The 22,262-nt window shown below is 36.5% G+C and overlaps 3 protein-coding genes across 6 annotated transcripts; 1 reads left to right on the forward strand and 2 right to left on the reverse strand.

Moving 5' to 3' along the window:
* Window positions 1-905: 905 nt before the first annotated feature.
* LOC129948604 (threonine--tRNA ligase 1, cytoplasmic) lies at window positions 906-3,977 on the reverse strand. Of its 4 annotated transcripts, none has more exons than XM_056059748.1 (2): window positions 3,845-3,977; window positions 906-3,131 (listed from the first exon to the last, which is right to left on the reverse strand). In XM_056059748.1, the coding sequence occupies exon 2, from the start codon at window positions 3,120-3,122 to the stop codon at window positions 1,035-1,037; it is 2,088 nt and encodes a 695-aa protein (XP_055915723.1). In that variant the 5' UTR covers window positions 3,123-3,131; window positions 3,845-3,977; the 3' UTR covers window positions 906-1,034. The 4 variants fall into 4 exon arrangements, with proteins under 4 accessions (XP_055915723.1, XP_055915725.1, XP_055915721.1 ...); XM_056059750.1 differs by lacking the exon at window positions 3,845-3,977 and adding an exon at window positions 3,808-3,831; XM_056059746.1 differs by lacking the exon at window positions 3,845-3,977 and adding an exon at window positions 3,405-3,633.
* A 2,138-nt stretch (window positions 3,978-6,115) lies between these two features.
* LOC129948603 (cohesin subunit SA-1) lies at window positions 6,116-15,403 on the reverse strand. The gene is made up of 13 exons (XM_056059745.1): window positions 15,124-15,403; window positions 14,729-15,050; window positions 14,501-14,674; window positions 14,225-14,429; window positions 9,285-9,379; window positions 9,099-9,229; window positions 8,731-9,033; window positions 7,827-8,662; window positions 7,405-7,763; window positions 7,187-7,346; window positions 6,997-7,127; window positions 6,388-6,931; window positions 6,116-6,325 (listed from the first exon to the last, which is right to left on the reverse strand). The coding sequence occupies exons 1-13, from the start codon at window positions 15,189-15,191 to the stop codon at window positions 6,267-6,269; spliced, it is 3,387 nt and encodes a 1,128-aa protein (XP_055915720.1). The 5' UTR covers window positions 15,192-15,403; the 3' UTR covers window positions 6,116-6,266.
* A 1,051-nt stretch (window positions 15,404-16,454) lies between these two features.
* Window positions 16,455-20,407, forward strand: LOC129947215 (alanine--tRNA ligase, mitochondrial). Its single transcript, XM_056057682.1, has 12 exons — window positions 16,455-16,763; window positions 16,834-17,007; window positions 17,072-17,217; window positions 17,271-17,474; window positions 17,553-17,697; window positions 17,757-17,896; window positions 17,958-18,892; window positions 18,956-19,112; window positions 19,178-19,463; window positions 19,537-19,760; window positions 19,820-20,021; window positions 20,089-20,407. The coding sequence occupies exons 1-12, from the start codon at window positions 16,554-16,556 to the stop codon at window positions 20,290-20,292; spliced, it is 3,027 nt and encodes a 1,008-aa protein (XP_055913657.1). The 5' UTR covers window positions 16,455-16,553; the 3' UTR covers window positions 20,293-20,407.
* The last annotated feature ends 1,855 nt before the right edge of the window (window positions 20,408-22,262 follow it).

Raw genomic sequence — 22,262 nt, forward strand, 5'->3', positions numbered from 1 at the left:
GACTACTTGTAAACATATTAACAAGGCACAACCTATTGGGTTACCCTAAGACGAAAATCCGGCTTACCACCGATGACATCGGCAGAGATAAGGAAGAGCAAGAAGACACTGCCACACTAGAAATTAATTCTTTAACAGACACTTCTTCAACAATCCTGAAGAAAAAGAAAATATATCAAGAAACAGCCTGTTAGATTGGAACAAGACAATCCATAGGTATTATAGGTTCAATCATTCAGTTTTATGAATCTTCAATACTTCAAGGTATCACAATGGATCTACATTGGTCTAAGAGTGGCGATAACATCATCATTCGCCAGATTTAAGATGGAAGGAAGAAAACTTCTCTGAACGGATAAGTAGAGGAATACCTACGCGACAGTTTCAGTACTCTGTCGAGATTCGGGACGCTTTCGAAATTAAAATATCAAAAAATTATCACATGTCCTTAACTTATGTCTCTTATTTGGAACTCTAGTCCAATCTCTTTACGTTCTAAGTTGGGATGATTCCATTAAATATTCCAGTCCATGCTCTTATATGCTTTCAAACTCTCGAAAGTCTTGAATATTTCGAGTTTGCAGTCATTTTCAAACTGCCACATACCCAAGTTTCCTGGTGAAAAACTTTGAGACGTAGGACAAATTCAAGAGGTGTTGGATGCCGAGTGTAAATACCGACCTATTCGTCACAAAGTTAGGAAACCAAACGAAACTGCCAGTTGAAATAACTTGGAATTGAATAGTACTACTAGAAGACGCAGTTATCAGCCCCGGTGCTCCAGAACTTGATGGTAATGAAGGAGAAGTAAACACGGTTACTTTGTCCAGTAGATTTTTTTGGATTTTTCTTACCATTTAACTTAGTAACTAAAAATTAAAAATATTAAAGAAAGCAAACAACAATTTCCAATATTATTTAGCCATCAATTGGCCAAAAAGAGAAGCTTGACAAATAATTTATTAATAATATTTCATTTCCATAAATATAATTATTATGTGTGTTTTGTGTAACAATGTTCTGGTTTTATTTATTTAAAAGTTATCCTCATTCAAGATAAATTCATCTCGGATCTTATTTAGTTTGACAATCAAATCGGCAATGGACAGTTCACCGTGAACTTTGTTATCTCGAGTACGGACATTGGCAGTGCCCGAGGAACGTTCCTTCTCACCAACAACTAGAATAAAATTGAATTGAGCCAACTGAGCATTACGAATCTTCTTGTTCATGGTATCTCCAGCATCGAGATCTGCTTCGGCCATAAATCCAGCATTGTGGAGTTGATCCTTTACCGATTGAGCATATTCATCGAATTGTGGTCCAACTGGAACGACCATCACTTGTCGGGGTGACAGCCAGAAGGGCCATTTACCGGCGTAACTCTCTGTGAGAATGGCAATCATACGCTCGACGGAACCGAGAATGGCTCGATGAATGATAACTGGACGCTTCTTCTCGCCAGATTCGGAAACGTAGTTCAAGTTGAATCGAATGGGCAGCTGGAAATCTAATTGAATGGTGGCGCATTGATGGGATCTCTTCAGAGCATCATGAATGGTAATATCAATCTTTGGTCCGTAGAAAGCTCCATCGCCGGGATTCTCTTTCCAGGGCAGACCGAATTCATCTAAGGATTCAGCCAAAGCCTTTTCAGCTTCATTCCACACTTCCAACTCTCCCAGGTACTTCTCTGGGCGTGTGGACAACACCAGATTGAAGGAGAATCCAAAGATTGTATAAATGCTGCGAAGGAAATCCAGTGCTCCCTTCATTTCGCTCTTGATCTGTTCAGGAGCACAGAAAATATGCGCATCATCCTGTTGGAAACGACGCACTCGAGTCAACCCAGTCAAAGCTCCAGACAACTCATTTCGATGAAGTACACCGAAGTCAGCCATACGAAGAGGCAACTCCCTCCACGAACGATTCCTGGTGTCGAAAATCAAACAATGCCCGGGACAGTTCATCGGCTTCAGTGCGAATGTTTCCTTCTCCGATTCGAAGGAGAACATATTCTCAGCGTAGTGCTGCCAATGGCCAGAGACTTGCCAAAGCTTTGAGTTGTAGATGTTTGGAGAGATCACCTCTTGGAAGCCACGCTTCCTATACTCGCTCTTCATGAGGTTCATCAGAGTATTGTAGATGTGGGCCCCACGTGGCTGGAAAAAGCACGACCCTGGCGAGAGTTCATGGAAGAAGAACAACTCCTGCTCGCGACCGATTTTCCTATGGTCCCGCTTGGCTGCCTCCTCCTGAAGTTTCTCCCACTCCTTGAGTTGTTTTGTGTCTGGGAACGAAATGCCGTACACTCGCTGCAGAGTCTCTGCATCAGCCTTGCCTTCCCAATAGGTCGAAGAGTTTTTGGTGATCTTCAATGCCTTTACCTTGCCTGTGTGGCGGACGTGTGGGCCTCGACACAAGTCAATAAGTGGCCCGCACTTGTATACTGTTGTAGTCTCTGTGTCCACCTTCTCGTTTAGGATGCGCACCTTGAACTCGTTGTACTTGAACATCTCCAGCAGATCGGACTTCTTCATCTCAAGACGCTCGAAAGGTTGCTTCTCCTTGGCAATCTGTTTCACAATATTCTCCATGACTGGGTAGTCGTTGGTGGAGATGCCATCGCCTTCGATGAACATGTCGTAGTAGAAACCATCTGCAATTGGAGGTCCGTAGCACAGATGTCCACCATAGACTCGCTCCATGGCCTCGCCGACCATATGTGCCGAGCTGTGCCAGAAGACAGCCTGAGCCTCTGGATCGTCGAATTTAAGCAATTGCAATGTGCAGTCTCCCTCCAACACACGGTCCAGATCCCAAAGGACGCCATTTACCTTCGCAATCACTGTGTTGTCAGCTAGACCCTGGGAGATACCCTTGGCTACCTCGTAGGGTGAAGTTTCCCATGCCTTGGCATCGACTTCTTTGCCATCGGGAAGGGTTACCTTGATTGGAATTCTGGGTTTGGCCGCAAGCTCATCGGCGTACTCTTTCTTGCACTTTTCCCACAGTACATTTCTCTCCTCAATATATGCCGGCCATGGATTGAGCTCCTTGACTTTCTTCGAAGAGTCTCCACCACCAGCTGCAGCGGCGTTCTTTTGTTTCTCCTTTTTCATTTTTGTTGCCTGAAAAATGGAGTTTGTTAGATTTCACTTTAAATTCAGGTTAGGATAGGACAAGGGAACTACGCAGAATGAATGACAATCGATTTGTGAATTGGGAGGGAATTTGCTACTGCAGGGAAGGTTCTTACGATACAGTCATACTCTTAAGGTTTGGATGACGAAATTTCAACGGAAACTCAAGCAAGCCAAGAAGATAAAACAACAAATAAAAGAAAAGATATGAGAAAAAGGGTGAAGCACACGTGTTTTCGATTTTTCACGTTTCCCACTGACCCAAGTTGCATATGATTTGAAAGACGACCTCCACTGGTTGAAGAACCTTTGTCTTTTTTGACTGAGCACCACCGGGAGAGGATCGAGTTTAGCGAGACGAATAACTTGAACCAAAATACTCATAACTACATCATAATGTTATGCACAACTTTAAAACAAAATACAAAACGCAAAAATAAGTGCAATTTTCTTCTTCTGAAAAAACTTATATGACGTCGGCGAAAATCTTAACATGGAATGAAACGGATTCTATATCAAGTTGAGGTGGATGAGCAATCCATAAAGCAAGAAGCAAGAAACTGATTGTGGACAAAAAAGTAGGTTTAATTTCACTGAATTGATGAATGAATTAATGCACTTTTGATTGATGATGCAAGGGAATGTTGTTTTATAATTTATTTACATTAAATTTGAGTTTATAAATAAATAAAGACTCGAACCTCGTTTTGTTACGGTTTTGCCTGGAATAGCCAAATAATTAGAATGGTTCGGCGGAACGAACGGAATGCCTTTAACAACACAAGACGCCAAATTTGCTTACGTTCTCAAATTATTGGAGAAGCACGAAAAGTGCATTTCAAAATGTCAAATGAGTCAGCTGTTTCTAGCACTTTTGAAACATTTTCATCACTGAATATGGTCGTTGTGCTTTCAGTTGAATTCGATGCAGTTAAGCCGATGTCACATCAACTTGTTTCTATTTTTCTAATCATTTGTGACAGAAAACTTTTGGTCTCTGTTAAAAATGTTTTTTAGTTGAATAAGAAGTTTCGATGAGAATGTAAAAATGTGTTCACATTTATATGCCCTCAGGTTTGACAATTCCTCAAGCATTGTTAAAAGCCAGGACAACGCTTCCGCATATGGAGAAAGAAAATCTTTTCGCGAAGCACATTAATCACTTCTTTTATTTTAAGATGTTTAATGATGAAGCTTTTTTCTGATTAAATGACTTCTTCAATAGTCATTAATGCCGGTGCAAAGTTCAACGGAAAACAAAGGGCAAACATTATTTTCAGGGCTGTAATTTAAGAATTTAAAAGTAAAATTTTATAACTTATTCGCCATCTTGTTTTTGTATAATAATTGGTCAGTTTAAAGTGGCCAAGACTTCTAATTGTTTAGATGTCCATATTGCAGAGCCAAACAAATAGGCTATCAAGGTCGTCAGAATCAATCGAATTTTCAATATTTTGGTAGCTTAAATACCCTTAAATGACTTAATTAAAGCAAATGAAGTCGACTAACCATTTTGTTCGTCCTTAAATCAGCAGATTAACAGTTGTGTGAATGTTTTCTTTTAGAGTGTCATAAAACGTCCTTATTCCTTTATTCCTGTACCAATTTTGACAGTTTGTTTCTGTAGAGATGCATTTATTACTAGAAGAGGTAATGCATTTTACACTAGAATTATGTGTAGCTGTCAAAGTGTCATTCAAATTTGTTTGATGCACTTAAGAAAAAGAAAGTGAGTTTTATATAGAAACTTTTTCATTTGAAACTGCTTCTACATTTGAGGTAAAATTATTTAAAAAAATATGTCTATCGCAAACCACAACAGTAAAATTCTGACAGATAAAAATTGTGTTGATGTTTTAGGTATTCAAAAATAAACTTTTGAAATGTAGTTCTTCAAATTTGATTTTAAATAAAAAATAAATTGATTTTTTCTTGTTCAAAGGAACGCAAAATAGGTTCAATAGGAATTTTGAGTTTACTCAATTGATTTTGGGTAAAAGTTATTTATTTAAAAAAGTTATTGTGTTTTTTTTGTTAGATTTTTATCACAGACATATTTTTTTGAATTATTTCCAATCAAAAATTGTCAGAACGACATTTTAGGATCTGACAGTCAAATTCGGATTAGCACAAAAGCATCATATTTACTTCGGCAATATAAAAACTGTTAAGTTTATAGGTTTAAGATCCGATTACAGAATCCAACATATGAGTTGCGAATGGAACCATCAATTTTTTGGCATTTTTAAAATAATATAAAAGTCAAAATTGACATTACTAGTATACCTATCGGATTCTTTAATCGGTGTGATTGTTTTGAAAATTCAACCCAAAGGCAATAAGCCAGTTTATAATTCTATGATTCCTGGAGCAGAGGACAGGTGCTTCTATTAAATTTTCATTAAAATGTATTTCTAAATTTAGTGTAAAAAGGAAATCCCAAAAAAAAATGTTCTGCAAATTAGTTTTAAAACCAAATCGAAATTTTGACAGATTGAGCTCAAAAATAAATTGATGTATTTTTTGTATGATATGTTGTGATATCAATGTCAATTCCGTGTGTAAAGGTGAATAAAATGAAAACATTTGAAGAAAGGATAGAAGAAAATTTTTGTACCAAGAACCTATATGTTGAAAGGTTACATATTGTTCCGAAAGAACAAAACGTCATGTCGCGACGTCAATTTAATGCATATTTTTTACTTAGATTAATATGTAAAAATGTGTTTGTCAATTTCTATGCAAACTTTTAAAAACACGACTTTTTCGAAAATAGTTTAATTTGTAACGAGGAAAACTATATTTTAATTTATTCACGCCGATTACAAAATCTGGCGAATGAAGGAAACAAATTGATTTTTTGACACTTATACTATGGTAGAAATGTCAGATAGAAGGGGCGGCTTACATTGTTCAAAACGCTTAAGATAAAATGATTCTTTATAAAGTTTGCTGCAAAGTAAAGAAATTCATTGACATTAAAAACATATGATTCTTTATTTTTAATAGAATTCTTTTATGATCTTAATCCTCAATTTTAGTATTTTAACTTCAATTTTAACTAAATTATAATTAAAAAAAAATTCTCAATTTATTAAGATTATACATAAAAAAAAACTCCATTTATCCCCTAAAGTCTGGGTCATTTAGATCGTCATCATAATCATCATCGTCGTCGTCATCTAAAAGAATTTATTTTCATTTATTTTTAAAATTCAAATAAATAAAAAATTTAAAATCTTACCATGATCTCGTCGTTTTCTATGATAGGCCTTTTTAGTAGCCACTGGCGGTGGTTGGTCAGTTTCACCATGAAGCAACGAATTTCTATATAAAACCAGGGGTTGCCATTCTTCGGCTTTGCTCGAAGGCATCCCCGGTGATATCCGGCGATCGAGGAAATTCAAAATAACCTTCTTATCTTGCTTCAAAAGTTTGTTATTGAATTCATTCAATATTTCCAAAAACAAAAGTCGAGTTGGAGCAGCTGATGGATCTTCGGGAATATCATGAACTGCAAAGAGAATTCCAGCTCGATGTAATGCTATTATTGGCTCACGATTCTTTATAGCATCAAAACCAAATGTGAGAGCAAATCTCTTGGCCAATTCTTTTAACTCGCTAAAATCATGAGACGATTTGGAGATAATTCCACTTTCCGATTGCGTTTGAAGCTCCTTAAAGACAGCGATTAAACTCAACAAAAGCGTTAACGAGAAGTTAACCTTGTTGATTTCTCTTGCTTTGCCTAAGGTGGCTTTGATTATGTCTCCATATTCATTGTAGCACTGAAAAAACAGTCGAACTAAGTGTAAACATTCAGGGATTTAAATGTAGGAAGAGTCATTCTTACTCTGACATAATGTTTGAACAGTCCAGCTGCACTCTTTGTTGGTATGATATTGTAAACGATAAGTTTACAGTAAGATGCTAGGAAGTTCCTCTTCTTATGTAGCTCCTCGATGCGAGTTTCATCGTGACATTCTATTCGATACCTCAAACATAAGTACATATTTAGTTGACTTTGCTAACAAAGAAATTACCTTCAGGTTTTAGGGAGAAGACATAATGCTGGACAAAGTTGTTTAAAATCAACTGCTCGTCTAAAGCAGATTTGTATTCCAAAATTCGGATGTGTTCATTTTCATTCGTGGACAATTGATCCGAGAAGATTATCAGAAGATCACAAACTGACTGATAAGCCTACAATTTGATAAAAAATATGAAGTGTGTCCATAGGTTGCCTTTCCCTTAAACTTACCGATTCCTGAATCTGTTGAGTTGGGCCATCACGAGTCAATTCACAGCAGGCGTTCATATATTTGTGTAAATTTGTCTTCAACTCCGCACATCCACTCTGGACACTTGAGCTCTCGCATTGATTCTCCAAATAATACAAACCCCAGGTGAGGGAGAAATAGCAAGCTTCAATGCAATAAGCCAGAGCTTCATTTGGCAGTCCACGTCCAGGATTCTCCTTTGATTGACTCTCCTCAATGTCTTGATACAGAGAATCAAAAAGGTTCCATGGATTCAGATTGTGACAGGAGAACAATATCGAAACCACTTTCAGAGATATGATAATTGTGTAAATTTCGTCCTCATTTGGAAGTTCTTCGCCTTAAATTTCAGGGAAACATTTAAAACTTAAAGAATATGACCAAAGACCTCAAAAGCTTTTACCTGCAATAAGATTACGCCATTCATCGATGGCATCCTTGTACTTGTTGACACAATTATCGATGATATTCGATCGAGCTACATCACATCGAGTGTAGGTGGCACTTCCCTCGGAGCAAAGATATTCCAGAGTTTTAGCACAAGTCTCGAGAACATCTCGATCAGTGTGCTTGGACATTATCTGTCCCATCTTATCCAACAGCGCCTGTAGATTCGATTCCTGTCTGGAAGTTGTGTAGATATCCAATTCAAAGTACTGAGGAATCGATAAAAGATTCGTCAACTTTTCACTATCAGCCTGATACTTCTCCAACATCGGAGGCAGTGTGAGAATGAAGTGTTCGGTGAGTTTGATTTTCTCGTCTTGAATCGCCTTAACTTCCTTGACGTTCAAAGTGATTTTTCTGTTGCTTGCTCGACCAACTGGTGCCTCCCCCGTGGCCGATTGCTTTACACTACTGACCATAATTTCGATCAGAGTCGATTCTTGTTTGTTGTCCAATTGCTCCTCATTTGGTCCTGGTTCTTCCAGCAGTAAATCGGTCATACACTCCCAGTCTCTTACCATGGCATTGTTATCAATGAAGGAATCAACCAAATACGCTCCATGTTCATGCAATTCCGATTCAATAAAGAACTGAACCAAATCGCGGACCAGGGGAGTATTTGGCAAACGTAATTTGCCACGTTTGGTCTTTACTTCCTCCATGTCGGGTGTCAAATGGAACAGACGTACATTCAAGAACTCAGCTGCAGCCTGGGCAACACCACGATGTGAAGAATACACCAGTTCATAGACAATTTCACAGTCTTTGTCTGCCAAGATGTCAGGGTGAATTCTGAAGACAGAATCAAAGCGTTACTTTTGTAAAAAAAATCAATTAAATCATTTTCTAAGGTGACTTACTTTAAAATGCTTATAACAAGTTTGACAGCATGAACGGCCACATCGAATTCCTTGTCCAATGTCATGGCAACAATTCGATCCTTAAATTTGGATGTGAATAGTTCAAGTTTTCCCTTGAGGGCATCTCTCTCGTAAAGTGGCAACAAGGCTTGTAGACACCTCAGACGCACTTCACCAACTTTGTCGTGCAAAGTCCAACCGATGTACTTCAGATACGAATCATCTAAGAAATTCTGTGAATAGTTGTCCATCCAGACACCGATTTCTGACATACAAATGGCTCTGATATCTGGCAGAGTATCTCTGGAATTTTAAGTTCAGAAGGTTAAGAAATCGTTGTCGATTGAGAGAGAGATAAAAAAACGTACCTGTATCGATGGACAAAGACCGATTTAAACATATAAGTTAGCATATTTTTTATTTCATCCATATTCTCCTCGAGTTCAGCGCGTTTAGTCATCAGCGATTCGAGACGATCTGTGGCTCTGCGATCGCGAGTCTAGCAGAAGATGTTATGTAAGAATTATGGATTAAGGTCGATCTATTGAACTTACTTTTACTCTTTCAGCTTCATATTGTTTTGCGGCGTTTTCAAAGTTAGACGATACTAAGAGAGCCACGTCAACCAAAGCGGTCATCAACTTCATGGCTTTAATTTTAAAAATAGGAAATTATATTATCAAAATTATAATATAAGAGAAGGTAAGGGGGGATATGAGTTGAAAACAGTTCATAAGGGAAACTCAGACTCTACGGATGGTGAAGCAATTGGACAAAACGCTTTAGTAAACACCGTTTGGAACGCGAAGAACCCATTCGATTAGATTTCCTTGATGAAATGATTACCAAAATGTGCGCCAAAAAATATTCAAAGACGGCATTGCATACTCAAAAATAAATGGTTCAATCGGGAGTGTGAAAAAACGAGAGAGAGGGCATTCCGGCAGCTTGACTTATACCGTAAATTCTATTCAGATATATTCAAGAAAATGTACTTAGAAGCTAACAAGAATCTAAAACTAATTTTTACGAACTCCAACCAATGCAAAACAGTTTTGGAAAGCTATATCTGGCCGATCTGGTGTTAACTTACACCCAAATATACTAAGGAGCATTTCTTCAAAATTCTCAACCCAATAAACAACGGCCCAATAGTACAATATGCCAGACCTCTAGTACAAAATGACTATCTAGATAGATGCATAAGTTTGGAGGAAGTCAAAGAGGCCATCGCAAAAAAAAGTTGAACAAAGCCCCAGGGGAAAACAGAATACCTTTTGAGTGCTACAAGAGTCTTACAGAAGAGGCTTTAATTATGCTGACTTACTCATTTAGTCACATATTTAACTTCCATAATTTACCGCAAGGCTCCCGAAAGGCAATTTTGTTTCCATTACATAAAAAAGGTCACATAAATTTAGCCGAGAATTATAGAGGAATTTCCTTCCTGAAATGTTCATTAAAGATTTGTTCATCTGTTCTTCTCACAAGACTTACAACATGGCCTGAAAAGGAGAACCAGCTTAGAGATTTTCAGGCTGGATTTAGGCAAAATCATTCAACAATCAACCAGATTTTTCAGGACCAACATAAGAAACTGTATGCTTTTTACGTCGATTTTAAAGCAGCTCTTTATTCTATAGATAGAAGGTCACTATTTTACAAATTGTCATTGATTGGAATGTCCGCAAAGATGCTAAATATTCTAAAACTCTTGTACGCGGATCCACAATCAGCAGTTTGGAATGGAAAGATACTTTCGGAATGGTTTAAAGCAAACATAGGAGTAAAACAGTGGTGTGTTCTAAGTACTCTTTTGTTCATTCTATTTCTTGACGACCTGAATGGTGAGCTTTGCGGTGGAATTTTGTGAGCTGGAAGGAGAATTAAAGTGCTCATGTATGCTGATAATATTGTTCTCTTATCGGACACGACTCAAGGACTAAGTCGCATGATTTTGGACCTTGAAGAATACTGCGCAAAATGGAATCTCATGGTGAATTTGAGTAAGTCCAAAATAAACGAAAAGTCGAAATTTGCTGGTGAAGATATTGAAATCGTCAAGGAGTACGAATATCTTGGCATCAAAATATCATCATCCTGCATTAATTCGAGTACACTCAGTTTAAGTGCAAAGTATAAACTTTTTGATGCGACTTCAAAATCAGTCATGTTTTACGCTGCAAATTGGGGTTACGAACAAATTGAAGAAGTTGAAAAATTATTTTCAAACTATATGCTTTTATTAGAAACGATTTGTCGCCTTATTTACTGCAACCTTGAAGATTCACTTTGGTTATATAATGAAAACAATGTCGCAGCCGTCTAACCGTCTGACTAGGCTTGTTGTAGCGTATGCAATCTCTTCCAAATCTTTGTTTTACAAAAAGTGGTAACTTTTGGCAAGAAGATACAACCTGGATCTAAATGTTACGTTTGCTAATATGGATGCTGGGAGTGAGAATTTGTACGTTTTCATAAGGAGACTGGAAGAGAAACTGAGAGAGGAGATTAAAGAGCAAGTGCAGTCATCTCTTTATAGACGATATTACTGCACACTTAATTACGACTTGAATTTCAAACCACACAGGGATGATCTTCCTTTATTTTGCACTTTATGTAACCTTGGATCACGAGAGGATGTGTTCTATTTTATAGCAATATGCCCGGTTCTTGGAGATATAAGAAGGATTTTTTTTTCGACAGCACGAAAATAACATTAAAGAGAATAACAAATATTTTAAATAGATGTCAAGGAGGGAAGCTGCTTGCTGCATTATATTAAATTGTTTTAGAAAATATTAAATTTTACTTGCCATCTGAGGTAGTTCGGTGTAGAAGACTTCATTCGAGAATGGATTATTTCCATGCTTAGTGGTAGAAAGATTCGAGCCACTCTAGGCAATACAATCGCAACAAAACACGTGAGTAGGGAAACACCCCAGGTTGGTGTCCTTTCGCCTCTTCTATGGCTTCTGGTCATGGATACAATTCTCGTTAAATTAGAGATTTGGAGTGAAGGCGGTAGCCTACGCGGATGATTTGGTGCTATTGGTGTCAGGAAAGTACACCTCTGTGGGAGTTATACTCGACCATAAACTAAACTGGAAACTAAATATTGAAGTAGGGGTTAAGAAGGCCTGTGTTGTCTTCTACGCCTGCAGCAAAACTTACGGTAAAAAGTGGGGACTTCAGTCGAAGATGATTTTATGGACATACACAGCCGTAGTACGCCCAATCTTAACATATGGTTCGATTGTGTGGTGGCCTGCTCTTAGCAAAGCCTATAATATTAATAAGCTAAAGAAGGTTCAGAGAATAGCAGTGGGCACCACAGGGGCCATGCGTACTTGCCCAACGGACGCCTTGAACGTTATTTTGGATCTTCTACAAATCGACCTTTTTATTAAATACATAGCGCTATTAGGCTGAAGGAATCAAATAACTGGTTGTCAAAACCTTATGGTCACAGCAACACTACATTGATTCCCTCAGATATTATCTCGGTAGACACTGACTACTGCACTCCTACTTTGAACCTTAGTAAGGGTTTTAAGGTTATTTTCCCATCGAGAGAAGATTGGGAGGATGACATCGTGTCGAGAGGTTTCGACACAACCATCTTTACCTTCGGCTCAAAGATGGAGTGCGGAGTTGGTTCTGGGATCTTTTCTGAGTCCCTTAATGTAGCTAAATCCTTTAGGCTTCCTGACTTTGCTAGCGTTTTCAGGCTGAACTACTGGTAATAAGGGAGGCATGTAAGATACTTAAACAAAGCCCAAACCAAAACCGAAATGATCTTTACAGACAGTCAGGCATCTGTCAAAGCCATTAACTCGGCCATATCCTCTTCTAAATTGGTCCAGAAATGTCGCGATGAGCTTGCGAGCCTGAATATTAACCTCAGTGTCACCCTGATCTGGGTTCCGGGCCACAGTGTTATGGTGGGAAATTAACGGGCTGACGAGCAAGCCAGGCAGGGATCGGCCCTTCATATCTCACTTGCGGAAATGGTTAACATTCCTTTTGGTGCTATGAAGGGTAAAATCTTTTCTATCTACCAAACTGAATCAAACCGAAGGTGGAGCAATTTACCCAACTGCATTATATCTAGGAAGATATGGCCCAAGACATAGCCAGGATTGTTGCGGTTTGTACCGGACATTGGCCTATAGGAGTTCATGCAGAGAAGTTGGGTATCTCTTACAATACCTTTTGCCGTAGCTGGAGTGACCAAAGAGAATGTCCTGCTTTGGCAAACACTAGAATGAAATACTTTGGAAATGCATTCTTTCAAGAACTTGATGAGCTATCTGAGACAAAGATTAGAGACGTAATCTTTTTTCTCAATGCGACAAAATGGCTCTAACATAATCGCTATGAAGCTTCTCTAACAATCTATCCCTTTCAATCAAAGGTCAAACGAGTTTTTGGTATCAAAACGGCGCACTACAGCGCTAATTGGATCTCAGGCTAGGTTGCCTTGAGATCGCCATTTCTACCTACCTACCTACCATCTGAGGCGAAGGCCAAGGTCATACCTTAAAAGGATTGTACGCTAAATAACTAATGTTAAATATGCAATCAAAATTACTTTAAAAGAAATAAATCAATCTAAAAAACATAGTTTGAACAGTCGCATTTGTGACAGTAGACAGCATTGTTATTTTCAAAGCCTTATATTCTATATAATTTTTGATTCTACAATTCGTTGGTAACCCACATCCAAAGGACAAAGATGAGAATCTAGAAACGAATATGAAAGCTGAAGCAACTGTCGTCAGAAAAACAGTTTAATGGTTAAGAAGTTTCAGATAAAAGATCATTTAAAAAATAAGGAAGAGTGTGTTAGACAAAACGAAGCCCTTGGGCACACCAGCTTATTTTGTGGATATCAGATTAGTAACCATCCAATACTACTTGAATTGAAACAGTTCGAAAGGTAATTACTAATTCAAGGGGGAAGATGTTAATCAAAACCCAATGGACGGATTTTTGAGAAGGTTTCACGATGCCAAACTCTATCAAATGCTTTTCAAATTTCAAATGCAATAATACTTTCTCCAAAACGATGTATAGCTTTGTTGTACATTTAGGTGAGGTAAACCGGTCAATAATTAGCTTTTGTTTCTCAAGATATTTCTTAAGCTCATCAGAGTATTCATACCTTTAAAAGGAGGCTCTTAAACACTTGACGGTCACCTATTTCCTTTTTGATAACATCTTTGCAGCTCAAATCTAACTATAACTTAGCTTTCAATCTGATAATTTAAACCCTATTTGAAATATAAGTTATCTTTCCAAAAAGGACGATTCAGAAGCCAGAATGACCCACTAGGTGGTGAAGAAATTGAACAAAACGCTTTCTTTCGCTTTGGGATATATTTGGACGCATTATTCAAACAATTTTGGGCTTTTAAATAAAAAAAAACATAAATCGTGGTCATTTGATAAACGCTGAAACAAAGTCTTATTTCTTCTTATTTAAATTTACCTGCTAACGTTGCTGTATGACGAAAAGCTCGTACTTGTGAATCCGAGAGTCCGGTGAGCAACGAAATAACATTGTCCATCAGAAACTGATCGTAGATAATCGAGTATTGGCATTGTTTTACCAATGTTTGCACAAAATCACAGAAATTCATTTTAAACTTCTTCCATTGGGCACCTGGCATTATGAGTGGATATTCACCACTTTCCTAAAATCAAGAACAGAAACAAAAATGTAAATAAACATTATGATTAATTGTCTTTTGTAAAGAAAACAAACCTCATCGAATTCCTCAGTCATTTTACGAATGACAGCTGTGTGTTCCATTGGGTGTGGCATATCTTCAGCGATTCTTCCCTTACACCCACTGGCATTGATAAAGAATTGCATCAGCGCTATCAATGCAGTGTCTCGATTCTGTTTGTAGCTCTCAATCCAGTCATCGACAATGCTCTAAAGAAGTGTATTGTCTTTTAATGGAAATTAGGAATGATTATTTCAACTTACGGCAATGGCAGCTTTGGAATGACGGACAATATAGTAGAGACTGGATTCATCTGTTGTGACATCGCGCTCCTTATCTATACGCTCCTGTTCTTTGTCTTCATCGACTTTTCGTACACGTTCGACGCGTTCACGTTTCTCTCTGGGAGGCTTGGCGGGTAGTGCTTGTTTGCGTTTCTTAATCACGGGGGCAAAGAAATCATCTTCATCATCGTCAATAATCGGTGGCTTGTCTCGGACCCCTCCTCGAGCTCTCAGACGAGTCATACGTTTTGTTGGACTTTCACCCTCAACTCCATCCGAAACACTCTCGTTTAAAGGCTCCCTAACAGAAAATCAATAAATATAAGTTCATTTTTATTGAATTTAATAAGAAGTGAGTGTTTTTCGATTATTACCTTTCGTCCTCATAATCTGGAGGAGGATCATCCATCCTGATTCTTTTGCCGCCTCTTCTGGCTAACATATTCAAGTTTCTTGTTGGGTCTTTTTCTCACAATAAATCCTTTTTGAAGGATGGCTAATTTATTTAAATAAATAACTAAGAACAATTATTTTACACTAAGAACATTTTTAAATGAACAAATAGGATGAGAAATATAAAATTAACAGATTAATTGGAATTGTTTTTAAAATAGCGTCTGGTTTGGTTTTCCTTACACAAATAAACGCCATTAATTTCTCGTTGACAATTGGTATCTGTCAGGCGAATGAAAGTTGAAGTTCAGGTGTGGAATGAATGCATTCACACTATTTTAAGAAATTTTTCCTTATTTCATAAACAAATTGAAAAATTTGATTGTTTTGTGATAAGTGAAAAGCTTAAACATTCACTGAAAAAATAACTTATACAAAATTGTCATAGCAATGACAATGGGAGCTAAAAGGTTGACTTTAACTGCTTTAAGAGTTTCTAGATGTTCTATATAGAGCCATATGATTTAACACAGCATAAATAAAAGCTCAGTGAAAAGGAGCCTTTCTGAAAATAGACCTATTATCAAGTAATTTTACAATAAAATCTTCTTCCTACAAATTGCTCTATGAATTTAAAGAAAAGATATAGTTTTTTTATCTATTTATTAGGAAAAAATGTCTTGCGGAAACCTTAATGAATAGAAGTCACAGCAGAGTGATATTCTTAGCTGTTAAACCGTAGATAAGAAATAACAACCATGCTTAAAAAAAAACCAAATACTTTTTCAACTGTTGCCTTCACTAATTCATAGTGTCCTACGTAAATGTTGAAGGTCAGAATATAATTTAGTGTTTTTTCAAATGAAACAATTGATTAGCCTCAAAATTTCTTGTTAACCAAATTTGTTTTCAAATTCAGCTCGGTTAAAGGTCTGAACCTAAAGTACCACTTTCAAGATAAAACGTAAACTTGCACTAGTCAAAAAATAAATAAAAATAAGTATAGTATGTATTTCAATGTTTGTGATCTTGTTTATTCTTTCGTAAATTTAAATTTACACTTTTTTGTGGGGTCACATGAAATAATGCGTCTTTTTGACAGCTGTCACTTGGTTTGCCATTTAAGTCACATAATTCAAATTATTAATTAAAATTGTGGAATTTTTAAAAAAATCTCCTAAAATTGTCGAAAATTCTCTGAACATTTCAACTTCCAAACATGTCTAGTTCTTTATTTACAAAACATACTCTATTCATGCTACATTTTTGAACACATCCCATAAAATTGACACTAACTGTCAAATAAATTTCATATACCGGCCATATAAAAAAAACTCAAAATCTACAAAATTTTGATTTTTTCGTTTTATTTTATTTTTCTATGAATTAAAAATAAAATTCTTTATGGTTTATGGGAATGTTGTTAAAGTTTTGCAAACAAAATTATATAAGAATGTACTCCTCGTCTAGAAAACTGAATCGAATTATTTCTTCAGCTGAAATTAGAAAGACATTCCTTGAATATTTCACAGAAAGTCATGGTCATAAGTTTGTTAGGTCGAGTCCGGTGGTTCCATTATGTGATCCAACTGTGGCATTCGTCAATGCTGGAATGAATCAGGTAATAAGGTTTACAAAAAAGTTGTAAATGAATCAAAACTCAAATACAAGTTGTCACTGTCGTCGTCTAGTTTAAATCTGTATTTCTGGGGAAGACTGTTCCACCAAGTAAACGAGTTGCAAATTCGCAAAAATGCGTTCGGGTTGGTGGGAAACATAATGATTTGTCAATCGTTGGACAGGATGGCTATCATCATACGTTCTTTGAGATGTTGGGCAATTGGTCATTTGGAGATTACTTCAAGGTAAACTATTATTGACTACAGAAATGGAGTATGTATTGCTCATAGTTACACTCTGTCAATTTAGAGAGAAGCTTGTGAAATGGCCTTGGAGTTGCTGAAAGGCCCCTATGGAATAGACACTTCAAGGTTATACGTTACATATTTCGCTGGTGATAAGGCTCTAGGTTTACCAGCTGATACTGAGTGTTTTGAGATCTGGAGAAGTTTAGGGTAAACTATTTAAAATTAGTTTTTGTTCAATCAAAAAGTAAACAAAATTGAAGATTTCCAGCAGAGAGAATTCTTCCCTTCGGGAGCAAAGACAACTTCTGGGAGATGGGTACGACAGGACCATGTGGTCCATGTACAGAAATTCACATCGATCATAGGCCAGATCTTTCGACAAAAGAAGACCGAGCTAAACTTGTTAACGCCGGAAGACCCGACCTTACAGAACTATGGAATATTGTGTTTATACAGTACAACAGGTGGTTTGAATTTTCCTTAATTTTATTGGTCTAAAAAACTTTAAGCTAGTTAGAATCATCACATTTTAATCTCCTTAGAAATGCAGACGGCTCTATAGAGCCATTGCCAGAGAAGCATGTCGACACCGGAATGGGGTTTGAACGCTTAGCGGCGATTCTACAAAATAAGAGTTCAAACTATGACACTGATTTATTTACCCCAATTTTTGAAACTACACAAAAGGTTTGTATTAAGAAAAACTTTTAAAAACTCAAAAGGTCAAACAATTCTCACGTTTGTAGCTCTGCAAAGTGCCTGAATATAGAGGCTTGTTTCCAACAGAAACAGAGAGACAATCTCTCGACACTGGATACAGAATATTAGCTGATCATTCGAGAATGATAACTGCGTGTATAGCCGATGGAATGCTTCCTGATCAAAAGTATGACCATTAAACTTTTTTTCAGGATTCTTATTTGTATGAATATTTCGATCTTTTGCAGTCAAAAACTAAGACGTGTTTTACGGAAAGCTATTCTAACATCAGAAAATGTTTTCAAAAATGCCAATCTTCTGCCACAACTTATACCCGTTGTGGTCGATACATTAGGAACAGCCTATCCTGAAATGAATGCCAAATTAAGTGACGTTCTAGAAATAATCGCACATGAACAGGATGTTTTCAAAACAGTTCGAAGTAGTTCATCGAAAGCTTTCAACGAGGTTTTACAACAATATCCCAAGCTTCAAGATGTCGATCTGATGGAGTATTCGGGTTTTGTACCGGCTTTTAAAGATCTCCAAGCTCAAAAATCGACATTCACAGGAGGGGTTATTCCCGGCAAGTTCCTGTTCAAATTAACAGATACTTTTGGGTTGTCTGAGGATTCATTTAAAATTCTGGCCGAATTGGAAGGAATGCAGTTGGACGAAGAAGGTTATAGGGAAGAGTCGGCTAGAGCTAAGGAGAGATCGAAAGCTTCAAGCTTCGATAGCACGAATCAGCGACAAATGAATGAAGCCTTATCGAAACTTACACTCTCTTGCAAGAACACTGATAGTAGTCCCAGGTACAGCTACAGGTTTAACACAAGAGGACGATTTTACGAAGTGCCACAGGTGCAAACAGTTGTCCTGGGAATTCTACAAAATGATAAAGAAGTTCAATCTGCGACTCCAGCTGAAGATGGGACTGATCTTATCAGTGTAATCACTGAAAGAAGCAATTTCTACTATGAAGCTGGAGGTCAACAGTCTGACAGAGGTTATATAGAATTTGATGGTTGTAAGCTCTATGTTGAGAAGGTTCTCCACATGAACGATTGCATTGTTCATGTTGGGAGGTTTAAAGATTCTGGAGGAACTCTGAAAGTGGGCAGCAAAGTTACTTTACACGTAGACCCAGAACATCGTACAACAAACACTTGTCATCATACAGGTTTGTGCTTTGATGAACTTAAAACGGGGTTTGTTTTGACGTAGGTCTTTTTTGTTTTATTAGCGGTTCATCTGCTTAATGGCGCTGTGCGTTCTCTGTACAAAAAAGTCACATATCAAGTTACAAGTTCTGTTTCCAGTGAGAATTGCAAACTTGAATTGGGTATAATTGGCCAGCGTATAGGAAGAGAGCAAGTAGATGAAATCGAGAAACTTTTAAGGTGTGTATATACAAAATTGCTTAAAAAACTAAATTTGCTTAAGAGCAACTTTTCTTGTCTCTTAGAAATGTTATCGAGTCAGGAATTCCTTCTCAAGTTTCTTTAGCGAATGCCTCAGATGTTATTGGTCAGACGAATATTACATTAGTGCCTGGAGAAATATATCCTGAAACTGGTCTTCGTCTAATAACAATTGAAAATAAGAATCTTTCCTTCTTATCGAATGAACTTTGCTGTGGAACACATGTTTTGAACACAAGTGAGTTGGACAATGTCGTTATTACTAACCTTAAGCAGACGAACCGTGCGAGGTACGCCTTCACAGCTGCAGCTGGAAAAGCTGCTAATAATGTAGGTTTATTTTTGTCGACTACTCCACTAAGTAGGGGTTTCATATTTATGTTGTTTTGTGGTTATTTTTCAGGCCATAACTCGTGCAGCGCAAATAAGATCTAGAGTCGACACTTTAGAGCAAGAGTACAAATCCAACACTGATATCTTGTATACAACAGAAATTGAATTACAAAAAATTCGAAACAACATTCTTCACACTGATATCGTATTGCCATATGTTTTTCGAGTTGAAATTCTAAACCGAATCAACGATATTCTGAAGCAGCTTAAGAAGACGTCCCGAACTTCGCTCAAGTGAGATGACAAAAAGAAACAAGGAAAGTATTTTCTTTACTATTTTATTTAATTTTTAGAGCATTTGTTGAAGATGAAATGAGAAGTCTCCTGCAAGAGAAACCAATTGAAAAGTATCCATTTATCATACACTATCTATCGAGTTCGGCTCTTCTTGAAGAAGTACCTTTGCAGAAAGCCACACAGTTATGTACCGATCGTCCTATTCTGGTGGTTAGTATGTGTGATGGAATTGTCAAGGCGAGATGTTGCGTACCAAAAGTAAGAAAATCCAATCATAAATATCACACAATTATTATAAATTTTATTTTGTTTTTGTTTTTTTAAGGAGTTCGTAACAAATAATTTTAACGCACAAAAATGGTTACAATTGTTTGCATCTATCTTCGAGGCACAACTGACTGCCCCGAAGGGTCAGAATTCAAATGAAGTTTGCACTATGAAGGGGAAGAAAGTCTCCTTAGAATTCGATGAGAAACTTGAAGTTGCCATCAATAAATGCCGTGAATATGCCGCTAATGAATTATCGTGATGTTCTAGTCATATTTGTATACTGGATTTAGTTGTATAGTTTTGTAAGTTACAATTTATTTATCAGATGCTTTTATCTCTGTTTGATTATAAAGTTAAAATAACTAAGAGTTAAATTTTGATGTGTTTTATTGAAGAAAAAAGAAACGGTTATGAACTAAGAAAAGTTGTTAATAATTTGAAGAGACAAAATATGCAACCAGGACAAAACATTTTTTTTTTTATCATTGAATCATTTTTTATTTAAACCATGCAAAATTCGTCTAAAAAACATCCAAATGATGCAACATGAAAGTTACTTTGAACTGATGAGTCTAAGAAACGTTTTTTATATAAACCCCTAAAATATTGTAAACTTAGTGGCATAGGGGACATTAGTTATTGAAGTTTTTTGTACCCGTTTCTGTAATCTCGATTTATTTTTTAGTATTTCTAACATTGTATTAGTGTAACTAACTAGATCAATAATAAATTGATATTTACTCACGGAAACCCCCATACAAATCAAGATAAGCATCATTTTCTACTAAGGGAATAGTATTGGAAAGTTGAAATGCTCGAAGTTTTTGAAATTGCCACTGTGAATTTAATAACATTCTTATAGGATATTTTACAACCCTAGTTATTTTTTTACCAAAGTTATTTTTTAACTATTTTTTGGTAAAAATTGAATTTCTTAACACAGGAAAAAGTAAACTTTTCCAAACAAAAGATTACAAACTTTTTTAAACTTATCTTTAAAAAACACAACATGGTTCAAGGGGCTGTCTCGGCTGAACTTCAATTTTTCTATGCGTTGTTGGTTTCGGGGTATAGTTTCACGGATTGCTTAAATGATATTCGTCTCGAGTGGTCGAATCGTTTCTGGAAAGTTGGTATATCATCGATCGTTCACCGTTCCCCGCAAATAACGTACAAGGAATTAAAATCTCATTATGGCATAGGTATGAACTACAGGTCGACCACATCGTTAAAAACGAAATGTATCCAAAAAGTTTGTTTGTGAATAGTATCTATACTTTAAGATTATAAAATATACCAATTGCAAAATAAGTTTATCTTCAAAAATTTAAATGGTAAAGATGGATTTAACGCCCACTCTCACTTTCTGATGATAATACAAAAAAACCCGAACAATAGCTTCTTCAGGACATATTTTGGAAATTATTTATTATTTGTATTTGTATTTGTATTTATTTATTAAATTTACTAATTGCAACAAGATAATGAATCCTTTAGATCCAAGAAAATGTACAGTTTCCAGGTTAACATGTTTGACGAATATTTAAAGTACAAATTCTACTTACACACAAATTTAATTTTAATACATACATAAAGTTAAAACTAAAGAGAATATATACCTAGAATTAATTTATAGAAGCTGAGAAAAATAAATATACCTTTTCCCTGAACAAAATTGATGAGGTTATTCTCTGCAATTTGATTGGCAGAGTATTCCACAAACGAACTACAGACACGAAAAATGATCTTTCTGAAATAGTATGTGAGAAGCGCGGTAATATTATTCGCAAGCCTCTCTGTGATTGGGCAAACCGAAGTAGTTCTTCCAAGTAGCTCGGAAATTTCTTATGTAGATATTACGCTGTGAAGTAGTATCACATTCCTACTTTTAAGATGGTTTTCCAGGTTTAAACCTACAAGAGAATTTTGAAGAGGAGAAACACTGATGAATGGCGGTGTGCCAAAAAGAAACGAATGCAATCATTGAAAGCAAACATTTAATTTTCGCTTACATTTTGAATCTAAATCGGGATAAACAGACGAGTTATAAGTGAAAAATGGTAGTATTAAACTCTGAACTAGATGTTTTTTTTATTTTTGAATCAAGGAAGTGAGATGATGGTCTTAAGTATCTAAGTGTACCATATATTTTTCGTATGGCATCTGAGATTGTATCACAAAAAGTTAAACGAATATTTTTTTGATAACCCAAGTACTTTACTTTGGTCA

The sequence above is a fragment of the Eupeodes corollae genome, chromosome 2 (genome assembly GCF_945859685.1).
Source record: "Eupeodes corollae chromosome 2, idEupCoro1.1, whole genome shotgun sequence".
Classification (NCBI taxonomy): domain Eukaryota; kingdom Metazoa; phylum Arthropoda; class Insecta; order Diptera; family Syrphidae; genus Eupeodes; species Eupeodes corollae.